We start from the raw sequence: 14,583 nt of genomic DNA on the forward strand, positions 1-14,583 counted from the left end.
AGCGTACAAGCAAGGATGTCCCAGCTACCCAGCCGCCAGGCGTGGCTGGGAGAGACCAAGAATTCCCCACCAGGGACACCTCTTCTATCCTGGGATTTTGAAAGAACACTTGCTGTTGGTAGTGAATTGCAGTGTTCAGAGAGAGAGGAGGACATTGCAGTGGGTCCCTTGAGCATCTCCAGGGTCTCCATGGGGGAGCTCCATACGGAACGCTGGCTGGAAAAGACATTCTCGCAACTGTCAGTTCCGTATAGAGGACCTAGCTCAGCAACTTCCTGTCCAGCTGAGTGTAGGGCCCATGTCGTGTCTCTGGGTCTCACACTGCACATCTGGTAAGTGTCTGCCTCATAGGAATACTGCGCATAGAAAACACTTGGACATCAATATTACATGAAGCCCTATCCAGACACCCTCAGTTTAACCCCTGGACCCCAGAATCCCATCCCCTGTGTGTAAAATGGCAACATGGTTGCCGGATATTGTTTTGCCTAATACTGAGCACACTGGAAGGCCAGGTCCTCGGACATGCGCCTGTCATACGTGATCTCAATGGATCCTCACTGCACCCTGTGAGGTGTTACTGTCCCCATCTCCAAGGTGAAGGGACTGAGGCTCCACAGGGTCGGAGGCCCTGCCTGAGGTCACCCACAGCCACATCAAGGGCTCAGCCACCTCTGATTGTGAACTGCAGGGTGACGTCAACCCCTGCAGGCGCTCCTGCAGCAGGGCGGGCTTGGGCCAGCCCGAGGTTCCGCAGCCATTGTCACCGCTGCCCTAGCTCCTGGCCAGGCCCCCACTCACTTGTTGAAGTTGATGAGCCAGATGGCGAGCTCGGTGGGGGCCGTGTGGTTCCAGTGAATGGTGTACCCCTTCTGCAGGGTGATGACAGGCTGGTACTGCTGGTAGTGGGTGCTCCTGGTCAGGGCCCCCTCCAGGTAGAGCGGGTGGCTGGGGGAGTCATTCTTGATGATCTTCATCCTCAGGTTACTGGTCTTATAAGCCTGAATGTACATCTTTTTAATGCCCAAAAAGGAAACACACAACAGGACAATTACAAGGGATTATTCCCAGAGCGTCTGGTTAACGTCTGACTACAGACTGCACTTTCAAAGACACTCTCTTAACAGAGCCCTTTTTAGAAGACAGAGGAAAGGAAGGCCAAATAAGGGGCCTCTCCCTGCAAAACCCACACCGCACTGTGCAGTCCAGCCAGCGCTCTGCGTATCCTCAAAAACATGCTGTGTTGGGGAGACACCAGTGGAAACCAGATGGCAAACTTTGGAAAAAGGAAGAGGAAGGGGGAGAGACTTGCACAATTCTGCTGCAAATGCAGCTCTCCTCTCATGGGCTGTCGTCCTGCCTGCATTCGGGAGACAGCCTGGGTGACTGCCAGATTCCCCCTCGGGGTCGCAGTGTCTGGCCCCACGGCCAGTCCACCGGGTGGCCATGCACACTGTGTAGATGAGTGGCATCTCATTTCAGAGAAAAAACTGAAAGCTAGACTGTCAGCTGTTGAGTCCCAGGGACCAAAGAGCCCAGGTGCTTCAGGCCAGCCTTGGTTTAAGACTGTTTTATGCCGTGTCCCGTTTTCATAAGGTGACGGCCCTGTCGCGGTGGCCGAGAAAGACCATCACGCCAGTGTGCAATAACGCCGTGCCTTTGGAAGGAAGGTGTTATCGTCCCCTCCAGTGGTATCATGTATAAAATGGAAAGAGAAACTTTAGCCCTGCCCCTCATGTGGAGTTGTCAGGAGTATCAAACGTTCAAAGATAGATTAGACCAGCTGCAAAGTGAAGGGAGATTGTTAATACTTATTAACCACTAGCCATTACAAAGGTCATACACCATGATCAAGGAGGATTTATTCTGGTAATGCAAGGTTGGTACGGCATTCGCAAATCAAAAAATGTGATACACCACATAAGCAAAAGAAAGGATAAAAGTCACAGCATATTAATAAATGCAGAAAATGCACTTGATGAAATTCAGTACCCGTGTATGTTAAAAAAACTCTCAGCAAAGTGGGAACTGGGGGGGGGGGTGTGCATACTTCAATGTAGTTAAGGCCACATATGACAAACCCACAGCCAACATCATACTCAATGGGCAAAACTACAGGTGTTTCCCTTAAGAACAGGAACAAGACAGGGATGTCCACTTTCACCACTCTGAACTCAATACAGTGCTAGAAGTCGTAGTCACAGCAATCAGACAAGAAGGAAAAAGGGCACCCAAATTGGAAAGGAAGAAGTAAAACTGTCATTATTTGCAGATGACAAGAGAGTGGATATAGAGAACCCCAGACATTCCACCACAAAACTACTAGAACTGAAAAACAAATTCAGTCAAGTAGCAGGGTATAAAATAAATATCCAGAATTCAGTTGCATTTTTCTAAAACAATAATGACCTATCAGAAAGGGAAAACAGGGAAGCAACAGGGAAGCAATACTACTGCTTCAAAAAGGATAAAATACCTAGGACTAAATGTAACCAAGATGTGAACGACCTGTACTCAGAAAATAACAGGACACTGAAGAAAGAAACTGAAGAAGATACAAACTAGTGGAAGCATATACTACGCTCATGGATGGAAGAATTAACATCACTAAAATGTCCATATTAGGCAAAGCAATCTATAGATTCAACACAATTCCTATCAAGATACCAATGGTGTATTTCACAGAACTAGAACAAATATTCCAGAAATGTATATGGAACTACAAAAGACCCTAAGGAGCCACAGCAATCTTGAGAAAGAAGAACAAAGTTTGAGGAATCGTGCTACCCGATATCAAACTATACTATGAGGCCATAGTAATCAAAACAGCATGGTACTGGCATAAAAACAGACATGTAGATCAATGGAACAGAATAGAGAGCCCAGAAATCAGCCCACACCTATAGGGTTAATTAATATTTGACAAAAGAGGCAAGAACATACAATGGGGTAAAAACAGTCTATTCAATAAATGGTGTTGGGAAAATTGGACAGATATGTGCAAAAAATGAAACTAGACCACCACCTTACACCATACACAAGAATAAACTCACACTGGATTAAAGACTTAAATATTAGACACCAAAATATAAAAATCCTAGAAGAAAGCATAAGCAGTTTAATCTTCGACGTTTCTTGTAGCAATATTTTTTCTGCTCTATCTCCTTGGGCAAGGGAAATAAGGGGAAAATAAACAAATGGGACTACATCAAACGGAAGGTTTGCACAGCAAAGGAAACCATCAACAAAATGGAAAGACCTGGCCTGACCTGCGGTGGCGCAGTGGGTAAAAACGTCGACCTGGAAATGCTGAGGTTGCTGGTTCGAAACCCTGGGCTTGCCCGGTCAAGGCACATATGGGAGTTGATGCTTCCTGCTCGCCCCCACTTCTCTCTCTCTCTCTCTGTCCCCTCTCTCTAAAATGAATAAGTAAAATCTAAAAATAAAAATGGAAAGACGGCCTACTGAATGGGAGAACATATTTACTGATAGATCTGATAAGGGGTTAATATCCAAAATTTATAAAGAACTTATAAAACTCAACACTAAAAAGTAACCAACAATTCAATTTTAAAAGTGAGCAAAGAGCCTGAATAGATACTTTTCTAAAGAGGACATACAGAAGGCCAATAGACATATGAAAAGATGCTCAACATCACTAATGATAAGAGAAATACAAATTAAAAACAAAGAGATGATCACCTCACACCTGTCAGAATAGCTAAGCAAACAACAAGTGTGGTGAGGGTGTGGAGCAAAGGGACCCCTCCTGCACTGCTGGTGGGAATGCAGACTGGTGCAGCCACTGTGGAAAACAGTATGGAGATTCCTCAAAAAATTAAAAATGGAGCTGCCTTTTGACCCAGTGATCCCACTTCTGGGAATATATCCTAAGAAGCCTGTTATACTAAATTGAAAGAATATTTGCACCCCTATGTTCAGTGCAGTGTTATTTATAATAACCCAAGATCTCAAAACAGCCCAAGTGCCCATTAGTGGATGAGTGAATAGAAAAGGTGTGGTACATTTACAATAAAAGTCTACACAACCATAAAAAGAAGGAATTCTTTCCTTTTACAACAGCACATATGGACCTGAAAAGCATTATGCTAAGTGAAATAAGCCAGTCAGAGAAAGACAAGTACTATACGATTTTACTCATATATGAACGCTAATAATGAACAAAATGAACTAACAAGCAAAATAGAGACAGATGCACACATAGAGAGCACGCTGACAGCTGTCAGGGGAGGGGGAGGGGGAGGGGCAGCAGGACTGGGGAGGGAGGTGGAGGCATAGAGCAAAGAAAGACCAAAACACTCAAGGACACAGACCAGAGTGTGGTGATGGCTGGGAGGGGAGGGCATGGAGGAGGGTATGGGGACATACATGGCAATGGACAGACTTGTCTTGGCGGGGTGAACACACGACATGGGGTACAGAGATGTGTTGCAGAACTGGGCACCTGAAACCTGTATAATTATATTAACTAGTGTCACCCTAATAAAGTCAATAAAAAATAATTAACCACTAGCCAGTTATAACCAGGCACGCTCAGAGTCATCCCCTGTCTACAGAAGCTGGGCCATGAGTGTGTGGGAAAGAGGGAGGGGGGAGACCAAGGTCAGGGCTCCACGTGTGATGTCCTTGGGCCGGGGATGCCGTGCAGCACCCAAAGTGTGGGTACTCAGCTCCCGGGTTTGGTCACCCTTTCATTACCAGGTCATGACTCCCATCTACCAGCGCCTTCTGACCCCATTTTCCTCTTTTTTTTTTTTTCTTTTTTTTCCGAAGCTGGAAACGGGGAGAGACAGTCAGACAGACTCCCGCATGCGCCTGACCGGGATCCACCCGACACGCCCACCAGGGGTGAAGCTCTGCCCACCAGGGGGCGATGCTCTGCCCCTCCGGGGTGTCGCTCTGTCACAACCAGAGCCACTCTAGCGCCTGGGGCAGAGGCCAAGGAGCCATCCCCAGCTCCCGGGCCATCTTTGCTCCAATGGAGCCTTGGCTGCGGGAGAGGAAGAGAGAGACAGAGAGGAAGGCGCGGCGGAGGGGTGGAGAAGCAAATGGGCGCTTCTCCTGTGTGCCCTGGCTGGGAATCGAATCCGGGTCCTCCGCACGCTAGGCCGACACTCTACCGCTGAGCCAACCGGCCAGGGCCCCTCTTAATCTTTCTTAGATCATCACAACCACCTCTCATACCCATGAGCGTCAACCCCCTGCCCTGTACGCACACGCACATGCACACGCAGCAGAAGTCTCGTGGAGATTTCCTCTCCCAGGGCTGAGGAAATCCCACAGTGGGGAGAGGGGCCTCTTCCAGGGAACTGTGCGGGCCCCACTGTTTCCAGCACCACCCGGCCCTCCTTCACACCGTCTTGTCAGCAGTTTCCTCATAGCAGTTTCTGATTTCCGCTGACAGGACACACCAGCCAAACCAAGCTGAGTGCTCTCTGCAGGCCACCCTGCACGGGCTGACTCGGCCCTCTCCGCCCATGACCTCATCCACTGCAGCGAGCACTCAGCTTCCTACCCCAGCCTGGGCCCTGTCTTCCTCTGGGCCTTCCTGCTAAACACCAGCTCCTCTCACCTGTACCCCCCACCCCCGTGAGCCCCTGCAGCCACGTGCCTGCCTGGCCCCCATGGCCCTTTCCCCTCAGGCTCGTATCAGCTCCCTCTCCTGTCTCTCCCCAAACCCCTTTAGCTCTAACACCCCAAGTCCTGATGTCCACAGTGGGGTAGTTATGGGAACAACCTCACACATTTCCTGCCCACGTGGGCCTCTAGCCGCCTCCTCATCTATTCATCAGTCATTGATCCGGACAGTAACAGCAACAAGAATATGGTAAGAGCTCACTACTCTTCAGCCCTGCCACACTTCACACGCTGTCCACGCCTGCGCTGTCCCGTACTCGAGCCGTCAGCCACCGCTGGCCACTGAGCACCGGACACATGGCCTGTATGGCTGAGGGCCTGGGTTTTAAATTTTATTTTAATCAAAGTTTCAATTGCAAAAACAATTGCCATGTAAAATATTTTTCTATCCAACACAACTATCTTTTATGCTGTTGAAAATCTGCATCCAAATTTAGCGGGCAATCAATATAAAACGTACGGTGCATTTAAAGACTTCGAAAAATATGAGTGCAAAATGTCTCATGGATGGTTTTTCCATGGATTACATGGTGAGATGATAGTATTTTGAATATACTGATTAAATAAAATGTACTGTTGAGATTAATTTCACCTGTTTTCCCCTTTTCACGTGGCTACGAGAAAATTTAAGATTGTAAGTGTGGCTTGCATTGTATTTTCGGAGGCTAGGGCTGGTAAAGCACTTTATGTGGCTTGTAGGACCCCTCCCCCCAATCTCATTAAGGAGGTTCAATTACCCCGGTTTTACAGGTGAGGAAACTGAGGTCCAAGGGTTTGAGTGACTTGCTCCAGGTCACGCCGTTAGCGCGGGAGCCCGAGCTGCGTCCGCGTGCTGGGCTGCAGAGCACTCTTTGTAAGCATTCTGCTTGCACAGTGTGTCCACTCGGAGTTTTTAAAAAATGCTACGGGGTGAGGAGGAAAAGTAGGAAGAATCAAGGAAGGAGAAAAGAAGAGCCTGTCCTTCTGGCCTGACGCGGAGCACGACCCGCAGTAGGCACTCACTCAGCGCTTGTCACAGGAATGGTGACCACAGACAACCAGGGTGCCACTGTGCGCCCACCTGTGCGTAGCGCCCACTGCAGATGGCCCCTCGCCAGTCGGGGACGTCGATGCAGTCTGGGTGCCGGACCAGCCAGTTGTCGGCCTTGGTGAGGTAGGAGCCGGGATACTCGGACACAGAGCCATCCACGTCATGGAACACCGACGTCTTGTCCCCGTCCATGTTCAGTTGGTTGAACCAGGGCCCGGGCTCCCCAAAGAACACTCTGGAGGTAATCTAAACAGAGCCCAGGGCAGTCAGGTGGGGTCAGGAGGTGAAGGGAAACACAGCCGTCAGCAGGCCAGGCCAGGGCAGAGTTCCCGATTTCCACTGACATGACACACCAGCCAAACCAAAGGTGCTCTCAGGCACGGGGGGACCCGGACGGCTGACCTCTCAGAGGGTGGGGGGGAGCCCAGCCTCGCTGTGCCTCAGCCCTGGACCCAGCATGTTATGTGGGCCCCTGCTTGTGGGGGGGCCGGCTGCTTGGGTGACCTGCAGGGAGCTCTGGTCCTGGACGTGAGAGGGTGCAGAGATGGGCGGGGGGTGCAGGAGTGTGTGTGTGAGTGTGAGAGAGACTGAGGTGGAAGGGAATGTTGGTGTGAAAATGTGTACACGCACATGTCGGGAGGGCACGGGGGAGAGAGAATGCGTATGTGGGCCGTGTTTCAGGAAGACTGTCTTTCAACATGAGCCCCCGGAGACACCCATGACTGGCCTCTTTCAGGCCCTCATGGCCCGAGTAAGGAAATTAGGTAACTTAAGTTTTCACATCTTTTCCCTTATCCTGATGTAACCAGGCAGACAGGCAAAGGGCAGGGGCGGAGGCGGGGAAGAGAGGAAGGCCGAGGAAATCCGTAACCGGAGGAAGAGGCAGCAGGAGGTCTGGACCTGCCTGGTCTCCCAGGCCTGTCGTCCTGACCTTGTCACCCCCAGCCGCTCGCCCGTCCACTGTCTGGCGAGGAGGCCCCTGTGTATTTTCTGCTCTGAGGGAGGGAATGAACACTACATCTTCAGCAAAGATTCCCTTATAAACTGCAGGTTTTTAAAATTAACTGTGCCAACTCAGGTGGCCCAGTCACAAGACTATAGGTCAAAAGCAAGACTCAGAGGAACAGCCTCAGAACCTCAGGTCCAACGTGCGGCCAGCTCCCACTGAGGGCCCGGGCAGGCTCTGAGCAAGGTGAGGGCAAGCAGGCAGCTACCCCAACCTGACCTGTGGGGCACCCCACGCCTGTACTTTTCCAGTTTGGATGCAGACAGAACTGGAACGCGGCCCAGCCTGCTCAGAGGAGGCCGTTCAGCCCTGTGGTGGTGGCAACGGTTCAACTGCAGCCCCCAAGGACCTGTGACTCACCGTCAGAGTCTGGGTTTGCCGGGAGCCGGCCCCGGCGCCTCACTCACCGGGACGTCCTCAAAGGCGATGTTGGTCACGTTGTTGTGGGGGCAGCTCTGCCAGGCGTTGTTCAGGCGGAAGGCCAGGGCGCTGGTGTGTCGGCCCTCCAGGGCCACAAACTTGCGGAAGGTGCAGTTCTGGATGTTGATGGGGCCGTCATAGAACTGAATTCCTCGGATCGGAAAATTCCTGCAGAGTGGGGGAGGTCGGATGTCAGGTGAGTCGCCATGTTTGCACCCACCAAGGAGGATGGCAACAGAGACCTAGATAAATGATTCCTGAACCCCACCCCCAGCAACTCCCCCTTCACAGAACACTGCTGACTCATTCACTAATTCAAGGGAAAAGCATTCATGGACACAGTAATATCAATAAACGGATGGGTGGATGGGTGGATGGATGGATAGATGGATGGATAGATGGATGGATGGATGGATGGATGGAGAGATGCATATCTGTCTGGTTGCTGGTTTGAGATTTGGGGGATCATCTCCTATTGCAAACCAATTTTTCCATCAATTCCCCAATTTTTCCAATCTCTGAAGAGTCATTGGGTAAATACTGTAATACTGCCGGAGAGCGCCAATACTGTGTCCCCTGGGAAGGGAGAGCCATCGGTCATTATTGCCTTCGTCTTAGTTGCTGTAACAGGTTTAACCAGATTAAGATTCAGATGAGTTTCCTGTCTATGAATAAGCCTTTCAACTGGGAGCATGCTGGATTTGGGGAACAGAGGGAAGCAGGCACGACAGCGGACAGCCTGAGGACCCCAGCAGGCCCAGGTGCCCGGGAGGCAGGGAGAGGTAGACTTGGCAATTAAGGGGCAGGAATGAAGTAGGACCCTGACTTGGAAATTCTGCCTTGGGCCCAGCAGGGGGCAGGGTACTCAGAGACCTTTGCCATTTGCTTTGGGCTCCTGAGCAAGGCCTGGGAGGCAAGGGCCCGAGAGGGGCTGGCTGGGCTTCCTGGTGGCCTTCCCGGTCCTGGCCCTCAGTCTGGGCTTGCTCATCCTCCACACCTAATTTTTCTGCTTTCACTGGTACCTACGTCTGGGCCAGCGCCCTCCCCTCTCACAGTGAACACAAGGAAGCGCAGGAAGATGAAGAAATGCATTTAAAGAATTTGTCTGTGGGAGGAGGGCACACCCAGCTGTCCCCAGTCATCACACTGGGCCCCTCCATGTGGACACGGTTCCCCGAGGGAGCCCTCGTCATGCAGTCTTGGCAACGTGTCGTCAGCGGGCACCAAGGACCTCCTGAATTTGTGCTGTTTTATTAGTAACTGATTAGCATCATGACCTAGAATGTCGATTCTCACGGGCTGGCTCCGTGCGTTTTTCCATTTAAGGCGTTTTCGGGACAGCCCATTCTCCAGGGCTCTATGCTTAAACTTTAGACCCAAACTCAGGCCCAGACACGACGAATCGCCCACCGTTAGGTCCCCGGTTCCCGCTCATGAGTGCAGTTGGAGGGCCCTGGCCAAGTCCGACAGAGGTGTCAGGCCTCCGTAAACAGACTCACCTCTGGAAACCATCAGAACACTGTGGGCCTGGGAGGCAGGCAACCCTTAGCAAAGAGGCCCCAGCTCTGCAGCCCCAGAGCTGCTCATAAAAATGGTCTGACAGGACGGCCAGCGTCCCTGAGGTCAGACAGAAACAGGGCCCTCGGCAGCTCGCACCTGGAGACTGTGGCTCTGTCTGCAAAATCCTTTCAGGCCCTGGCCGGTTGGCTCAGCGGTAGAGCGTCGGCCTGGCGTGTGGGGGACCTGGGTTCAATTCCCGGCCAGGGCACATAGGAGAAGCGCTCATCTGCTTCTCCACCCCCCCCCTCCTTCCTCTCTGTCTCTCTCTTCCCCTCCCGCAGCCAAGGCTCCATTGGAGCAAAGATGGCCCAGGCGCTGGGGATGGCTCCTTGGCCTCTGCCCCAGGCGCTAGAGTGGCTCTGGTCGCAACAGAGCGACGCCCCGGAGGGGCAGAGCATCGCCCCCTGGTGGGCAGAGCGTCACCCCTGGTGGGCGTGCCGGGTGGATCCCGGTCGGGCGCATGCGGGAGTCTGTCTGACTGTCTCTCCCCGTTTCCAGCTTCAAAAAGAAAATTAAAAAAAAAAATCCTTTCAAACATACACATCCCCTCGGGGTGGCAGTTTCGACCTGTGTCCTGCCCATCGAGGCAGGAATGACACTGTTCTAGAGAAGGAGGAGAGAGCTCGGGGGTGGGAGCCGGAAGGAATGGTCTCAGCACTCCGAGCCCGGGGCCGTGTGCTGCTGGCCTGACTCCCGCATGGGCAGAGGTTCCACCCGCATGGGAGGGTCATCCTCACCATGGACCCAAGCTGTGGCCTTGCGAGGACCCGACCGAGTCCCTGTGCTTGCTCGGTGAGCACATCAGCCCCAGTTCCCCCACCCTCACGGACCACCAGGTGATCACTCAGCCTTCATCTGCAGGACTGCCCCGCGATTCAGTCTTTCCACAAATCTGACTGCTAGAGCAGTCCTTCCGGCTCTAACCCCGTTCTAACTGAGAGCCCACATGGAGTGAGTCTCACATGTGCACGGCAGCCCTTAGGATAACTTCCCAAGTGGGATCCCACCTGCTGGTTGAAGATCCCAGTCTGCTATTGACACGGTTTGGGTTGGGCCCCCCTCCTGGTGGTTCTCCCTTAAGTGTGCTCTGGCCTGACTCTCTCTGCCATCCTCGGCACGTGCAATGCTCCAAGTGGACATGTCTCAGAGGACAAAACAACCTAGTTGCTGATCCTGACATGACATTCCTTATCTACGTGGCCCAGAGCCACATAGTGCATTTAGTAGCCCCATCGCCCGGTGGACTTATATTCAACAATGTTCTGACTTCTCTCTCACGTTCTAGATCCCACCCCACTGTTTCAGTGACTGCTCTGACCACGCAGGGGCAGAGGAATCCGTAGTTCACAGCCAGAAACCACTAATGGGCATCTTCCCTCTCCCTGCTGACTGACACCCAGCTAGCTACGCAGAACAGAGAGGCCGCCATGGTCGCAAACCTACTGGCCTATAGGGAGGGTTCTTCCGCTGTGATCCAAGCCGCCGGGGCCCCAGATCCTGTTGTCCATCATCTCGGTCCCCACGTTGCCACTCTCGCCAACAAACAGGCTGTTCTTGATTTCCTGCTTGGAGCCGTCATCATATGGGAAGGTTCCGCCACTGTAGGGGGAAGAGGCCTGGGATGAGATGGCCAGAGACAGCTTCCCCAGAGGGCCCAGCACAATGACAGGTGCCCTTACCTGGCCAGGGTCAGGCCGATGCCATTGTCAGCAAACCTGGGGACGAGAGCAGACAGTCAGCGTGTGCTCTCACTCGGTGAAGTGGAGGAGAGGACCCTTCTGTTCCCTGGAGTCCCGCTGTGGCTCCTGTGTGTGTGTGTGTGGGGGGGGGGGGGACTCTACCTAAGCACAGGACATTTTCGGTCCCCTCCCACTCAGTCTGACTTCAAGGAGGAAAGAGTGACTTCAGTGTCTTTTGGAGTCTGATGTCCCATTGCATCAGCAGCACGAAGACTGGGACCCGGGGCCTCTGTCTCCAGCCTGCCCTCACTGGGATCCCCGGGCTCAGTGGGAGGCTGGGCCAGGGTGATGTGGAGAGTCTTGGTGGCATCTCCATATCACTGCCACCCCCAGTGCTCTGCCTGAGGCCTTCTCATTCTCCGTGTGACCCTGGGGACCTCACAAAGACTCACAGCACAGGTTCCATCCCCAGTCTGCTACTGACTGTAAAATCAGCCACTCTCCTCACCTGCCTTCTCAAAATCTGGCCTATTTCCATGGACTAACTCACACGCATCCTGAATAAAACAACACACTTCTCTCCATCTAAGCCGGGCCACTATCCTGAAGGCCCGGTTTCAGCTCCGCGCTCACCGTCTGCAGTCCTCCCTCATCTGCACGATTGGAGTAGCTCCTCACCTGTCCTTCCCCCTGTGGCAGGGCCCCGCCCACCTGCCTATGCCCAGTGGTTGCTAGCGTGATCTTTCTGCAATGGACCCAAAGGCCAAATGCTCCGAGTCCTTGAAGGGACCCCTCCTCCCAACTTCTGCCAGTCCTGACTGTGCCAACCCTGTCCCCTCATGGGACTGCAGCCACTAGAAGGCCCACCTGCACCAGTAGGGGGCTCACAGTTTGCCCCAAACCCCTGAGACAGTCACTGGACCTGAAACACTGCAGAGAATTTCAGCACCGACACCCTGCGTTCTCTCACCCCTTACATAGTCACCTTTCAGCGCCAGTGGGCCTGTTCTTGGGACGAGCAGCTCATGTCCAACATCTGGCAGTCCAGGGAAGGTCTTCCTTCTACTGAGCTGGAAGCTGCCCTGTGCCTAGCACAGCGGTTCTCAACCTTTCTAATGCCGTGACCCCGCAATACAGTTCCTCATGTTGCGGTGACCCCAAACCAAAAAATAATTTTGGTGGCTACTTCATAACTGTAATTTTGCTACAGTTATGATTCAGAATGTAAATACCTGATATGCATTATGTATTCTCATTGCCTCTCCGCCTCCTAGGCTTCTGTCCTCCGGCGCTTGCTGCACCCGCCCACTGATGACGTCAGCAAGCGTGTAATGCGTAATTACGGACACACGTAATGCGCTGCTATGGACTGTGGAGCGTTCCCCCCCGCTTCCCCGCCCCTTAGGCCCCGGACGGATGATGCAATCACGTCTGCGCATGACCGCAGGCATTCAGTTTGGAACGCGCGTCCATAACGGCATGCGTTCAAGCTGAATAGCGCTGCTGCAGATGGTAGTGCGGCTTCTCACGGCTAAAGCCATTGGAAATATGTATTTTCTGATGGCTTTAGGCGACCCCCGTGTTTTGGTCGTTTGACCCCCGCCGGGGTCGGGGTCGCGACCCACAGGTTGAGAACCGCTTGCCTAGCACTTCCGCTTTCTAGTCTGTCAGAACACACCTGTCTCCTCTCCCACTCAATGCCCTCAGAACCTGGAGCCGACCTTCTCAAAACTCATGACTTCTCTGAGCCCCTAGGGCTGCCAGCATCTCCTAGGCACCCTTGTCTGAGGCTCCATCCTGAGTCAGTTATCTGTCTGTCTGTCTCTCCTCAGGCTCTGCTCTTCTGAACAGCCTTTCTCTCTCTCTCTCTCTCTCTCTCTCTCTTGTTTCCCTCCTTACACACTTTTGCTTCCTCTCTCTCCCTTTCCCTGTTACTTCTCCTCTAAGTGGTCACAATGAAATAGAGAAATACATTTATTTCCAACGTAGACTTTTTCATGATATTCTTCAAAGCAAATCCCAGCTCAGCTGCCTGTCCCTTCGGGTCCTTGTCCAGGGTGGGCAGGTGGCTCTCCATGGAGCCCACATCACAGCCCACATCTTCACTGGGCCTTGGAGTCCAGTGAGCTGAAATGTCAAGCTCCAGGCCAACCATCTCCTGGTTTAAGGAAACACTATGAACAGAGCCTCAGGTGGCCATCTCTAAAATAAAGAGGAGAATTTCTATCTTTCAGAAGCATAGTAAGAAGTGACGGCGGCCAAGGACTCAGCACACAGTAGGTGCTAACACACGCCGGCTTTCTTGTCCCCCCTTTCACGAACTGACCGTGTGGCCTGAGGAAGCCAAGCCCAGGGACGATCAGGAGTGAATCATGACCCACAGCACCTGGCATTGTGGGCTGGGCTGTTTTTAGGGGGTTTGGGAGTCATTGCCCGCTGCCATTCTCTGCCCAGGAAACCAAATGTCAGTACACCGTGTTTCCTCTTTCTGCCCAGGGGCAGGAGCGCCACCCGGCTTGGGGCCGACGCCCAGGACTCTGCACTCACCGGCAGCTGTCCAGCCACACGTCTCCGCCGCGCAGCCAGGCCCCGTGGTCCTGGTTCTTGTAGGCGGTGAAATGCCGGATGATGGCCGGCTCCCGGGGCTTCAGCGGGTCGGCGTCCTGGTGAGGGCTGTACCTGGAACACGGCGTGTGGACGGCTCAGAGGTCGGTGCGGGGCTCCCGAAGGCACTCCCTCCCGGGCTTCGAGCGCCTCTCTGCTCGTGGTGCCCACAAGACTGTTACAAAACAGCAGCTCATTCCCACCAGGGGGCTCAGGAATGAACTTTCTGAGCTCGACACAGAAGGAGTAGGGTCTCTTCTCCACGGCCCAGCTCCGTGCAGGTGACAGACGCGTCACCGATCAGTCAGCAGCGCTCAGGAGCACCCCGTGCCCCAGGCTAGTCAGAGCTCAGAGGAAAGTTCAGACAGCCCCAAATTTTGGGAGGCCACGCAGCCCATGTGGTGAGAAAGGAGATGCAGCTCTCCACCCACTGGAGGTGGATGACCATGAACCAGAGCCTTTCCTGGGCCTCAGCTTCTTAGTTATAAAGCAGAGCACTGAGCCCAGATGCTCACTGGTGTCCACGCGCGCAAATGTCTCCTGAGGACATTATCATGTCACCAGCGCCCCTCACTTCAGATGAAGACCAAGCAACTTGGTCTCTGTAAAGGGTCCCGGTTTTCCTA

General features: G+C 53.0%; 1 protein-coding gene across 5 annotated transcripts in view; it reads right to left on the reverse strand.

The window, feature by feature from the left end:
* CEMIP (cell migration inducing hyaluronidase 1) overlaps positions 1-14,583 on the reverse strand; it is a 154,138-nt gene that overhangs the window by 13,789 nt on the left and 125,766 nt on the right. For all 5 annotated transcript variants that reach the window (XM_066354578.1, XM_066354581.1, XM_066354582.1 and 2 more), the window contains 6 exons: positions 13,901-14,032; positions 11,354-11,389; positions 11,118-11,273; positions 8,102-8,282; positions 6,719-6,934; positions 802-1,013 (listed from right to left, as the gene is read on the reverse strand). In XM_066354578.1, coding sequence (XP_066210675.1) covers positions 802-1,013; positions 6,719-6,934; positions 8,102-8,282; positions 11,118-11,273; positions 11,354-11,389; positions 13,901-14,032 — 933 coding nt within the window. The remainder of the gene's footprint in view (positions 1-801; positions 1,014-6,718; positions 6,935-8,101; positions 8,283-11,117; positions 11,274-11,353; positions 11,390-13,900; positions 14,033-14,583) is intronic.

Source organism: Saccopteryx leptura, chromosome 13 (genome assembly GCF_036850995.1).
Source record: "Saccopteryx leptura isolate mSacLep1 chromosome 13, mSacLep1_pri_phased_curated, whole genome shotgun sequence".
Lineage (NCBI taxonomy): Eukaryota > Metazoa > Chordata > Mammalia > Chiroptera > Emballonuridae > Saccopteryx > Saccopteryx leptura.